This window comes from Emydura macquarii, unplaced genomic scaffold (assembly GCF_026122565.2).
Source record: "Emydura macquarii macquarii isolate MOO-44397 ecotype Brisbane River unplaced genomic scaffold, CSIRO-AGI_Emac_v2 contig_450, whole genome shotgun sequence".
Lineage (NCBI taxonomy): Eukaryota > Metazoa > Chordata > Testudines > Chelidae > Emydura > Emydura macquarii.
The window spans coordinates 2355733-2359005 of NW_027130587.1; the positions used below are offsets into that span (position 1 = coordinate 2355733).

At 45.9% G+C, this 3273-nt stretch overlaps 1 protein-coding gene across 1 annotated transcript; it reads right to left on the bottom strand.

Moving 5' to 3' along the window:
- Positions 1 to 511: 511 nt before the first annotated feature.
- On the bottom strand, positions 512 to 2479 carry LOC137146416 (C-C motif chemokine 4 homolog). Its single transcript, XM_067537674.1, has 3 exons — positions 2341 to 2479; positions 1797 to 1911; positions 512 to 933 (listed from the first exon to the last, which is right to left on the bottom strand). Exons 1-3 carry the CDS (start codon positions 2411 to 2413, stop codon positions 846 to 848), a joined length of 276 nt encoding a protein of 91 aa, XP_067393775.1. The 5' UTR covers positions 2414 to 2479; the 3' UTR covers positions 512 to 845.
- Positions 2480 to 3273: the final 794 nt, after the last annotated feature.

The following is a 3273-nucleotide window of genomic DNA, read 5'->3' on the forward strand; positions in this document are numbered from 1 at the left end:
CATGAGGACAGCAAAAGGCACCTTCCTGACACTAGACTAGGGTGCATCATCTGCTGAATTTCCTGTCCCTGCTCTAAAGCATGGAAGCGCTAAAGCTTTTCCTTTCCACTAATTATCATAAATTGCTGTCACCCTTGTCTTTCTCATATCTCACTCTTCCCCTGACTGTCTTCACTTCACTTTGTGTAATATCAGACATATGCTTGTAAATTGCTTTGTAGTTTTCTTTGCCTAGAAAGCGGCATAGACCCTCATAAAGCTATGTTGTTATTAATAATAAGAGATGTGTTTCCCAAAGAGGTTTTTAAGCTGCGGCTTGACAAAACCCTGGCTGGGATTATTTAACTGAGGTTAGTCCTGCTCTGAGCAGGGGGTTGGACTAGATACCTCCTGAGGTCCCTTCCAGCTCTATGATTCTATGACTCTATGATCCAAATTCACAAATAGGCAAACACAGGACATTCATACAAAACATTTATTCTTCATAATCGACGTTCAACGTTCCATCAAATCACATCGTTCAATATTACAGAACACGTTCAGCTTGATATACAATATCAACAATATTCACATTTGAGCTGTGAATGGAGTCATGTCATGTGACCTGCCCCCAAATCCACATATACTAGTCTATAAATAGTAAAATATTTAGCTCCGCTTTCAGTGCAAACTCAATTTCTTAAATAGCTTGAAATAATATTTTAAATACATTTATCGACTTCAGATTTTTTCCCCCACTCCGTCAGCTAGCGGCAGTAACACTGGAGTCACCCGCAGAAAGGGTGCCTTTTGAATGTTAACACTGTCATGGCGGGGTGAGTCTTGGTCCCTGGTCTGTCCCCTGCTCAGTTCAGTTCCAAATTGGCCATGTACTCCTGAACCCAGCTGTCCTTGGGGTTGGCACAGACTTCACGGCCCTTCTTTGTGATAAATCTGCAGAACATGAAACATTTGGATTAGAACAAGAGGAACTTTGTGTGTGGAGGTAACCAAATGCCTCCCCTCTCACAAATACCAGCTACACCCAGATCCCAGGAGATGAGGAGAACATTTTCCAAAATACCAAAGGCCCATTTTCAAAAGTGATGTGGCCAAGTAGGAGCACAAGGTCCATCGACTTTCCCTGAGACTCCGCTCCCTACGTGTCTCAATCTTAACAGCCTAGCGCTTTTGAAAATCGCACACCTAGTCTGCTCTGTTCTCTTTCTCTGATGGCTTCTCTACCAGAGCCCACCATGCTTTGTGCTGTTTGGCTCGGCTGTCTGGTCCACATCCCACTGCCCTCCTGAGAGCTGCTTTCTCCTAGCCTCTCTTTCTGGCTCTGCCTCACCCGGGGCTTTCAACAAGTCCCCGTTTGGTGTTTCCCTCTCTGCCCCTGGGCCTGGTCAGCAGCTTGCTTTGCAGAGAGACTCCATGAAGTTCCTAGTGAGGCACCTGGCTGATTGACTTTTAATTAATAGGGCCACCTGCACAGCGGGTGTGAGCCTGCCTAGCCCTGTCTAGCTCCAGTACAGACAAGAGAGCTACAATGTTTTTTAGGGTCAGAAGGATCACTCTGATCTTCTAGTGACATCCTGCATTGCACAGGCCAGCTAACTTCTTCCTGTGGACCTAGGGTTGCCAATTGTGCTTGGAATGTATTCCTGGAAGTTTTATCACATGACATAATCCTGAAGACCACAGGAGAATCCTAAGTGGATCCTACATGCAATGGGTCTTAAGAAATCTTCAAGACCAGTAACTGAGGGCGGGACAAAAAAAATCTCTCTCTCTTGAGGTCTGAGGTTTGTACTTACACTACGGCCGGCCGGGAGCACATGCTGTTGGTATCATAATAATCCGCCACGAAGCTGAGTGGGATCTGTCGGGAGGCGTAGGTAAAGCAGCAGGCAGTCGGGGGATCGGATCCAACTGCGAGAGACGAAGACAAGGAACGTGAGCGAGCGCTGAACAAAAGCACCTTCTGCCTCAAGCAGCCTGAGGGGCTTGGGACCGGGCAGGAGGGGTGGGGCGTGGGCAGGAGGGAAAAAGGTGAAGGAGAGAGGGAAATGGAAGAGAGTTTCCTCCATTGATTCCTTCCATCCTTTCCTCACCCATGGACAGGCACAGATCTGAAAGTTCTCAGATATCTGTCATCCCGCTGGGCTGCCAGCTGCAACTCTGACATCCCCAGGGCTCTCCCGTCTCACCCTGCCCAGAACCTGCTGGCTACTGATCTCCCATGGGAAGGGACCCCAAGGGCTGGGAGGAGCTGGCAGGAAGAACCATCTCCTGGCTAGGACATTTCTCCTTCCTTCTCTGAAGGGAAACACTGAAAGAGAGGAGAGAAGCTGGACTCACTTGGGGCAGAGGAGGCCTGGGAGCAGAAGGCAGCGACGAGGAGAACGGTGAGGGCAGCCACGGAGACCTTCATGTTTCTGTCGGGTGAGGATGGGCGTCAGGAGCAGAAGCAGACCAGGGACTCTTGATCACTCCTTCTCTGTCTGATGCTAAACACAAGGACAGTCTGTCTTTTTATAGGCGCTCTTGGGGCGGAGCAGAGGGTGATTGCAAGGGGCTGGTGGAATTTCCAGTGCGGCGGGCAGCTGATGTCAGGGCGCTGTTGTGCTGACTACAGGAAAAAATTAGTAGCTGTGAAGGGCTGAGATCCTGAGTCATAACCCTCCGTGTTCGGTATGGTTACTTCACCCATGAAGGGAAGGAGCTGCTCTGACCACAGTTGTTTCATATCCTAGATCAACATTTAGATCACGTTCTTCTGCAAATCACTGTGTTTACTTATAGATTCATACAGGCCATGCCTAGAGCATTCAAAAAACACAGAATGTGGTGAGTCTTGCCAGACCATTTAAGGTCTTACTAGACCATTTAAGGGGACACCACCCTACTCCTCTTTAATGTAGAGGACTCAAAATATATTATTATTATTATTTTTCTATTAACTTCTTATTAATATTTTAATTATATATCTGGAAAAAACAAACATAACACAATATACATAAACTTCTCTTAACCCCTAAACTTCTTATAATGTATTAATCATTTGCTATCTAACCTGAGCTATACTTTAAACGTTTAATTATATATCAAGATTTAAATCAATGATTTGTGTTGGACAATTTACAAACACATTTTGCTTATAAAAAGCCAAGTTAAAGAACAATTATTAAAATAAGATAAAAATAGAAGCAAAATCTGGATGGAGTGAGAAAGAAGCGGGTAGAGAAGAGAGGGAGGTGAGGACGTTTAATAGGATCATTCATATGCTTCCAG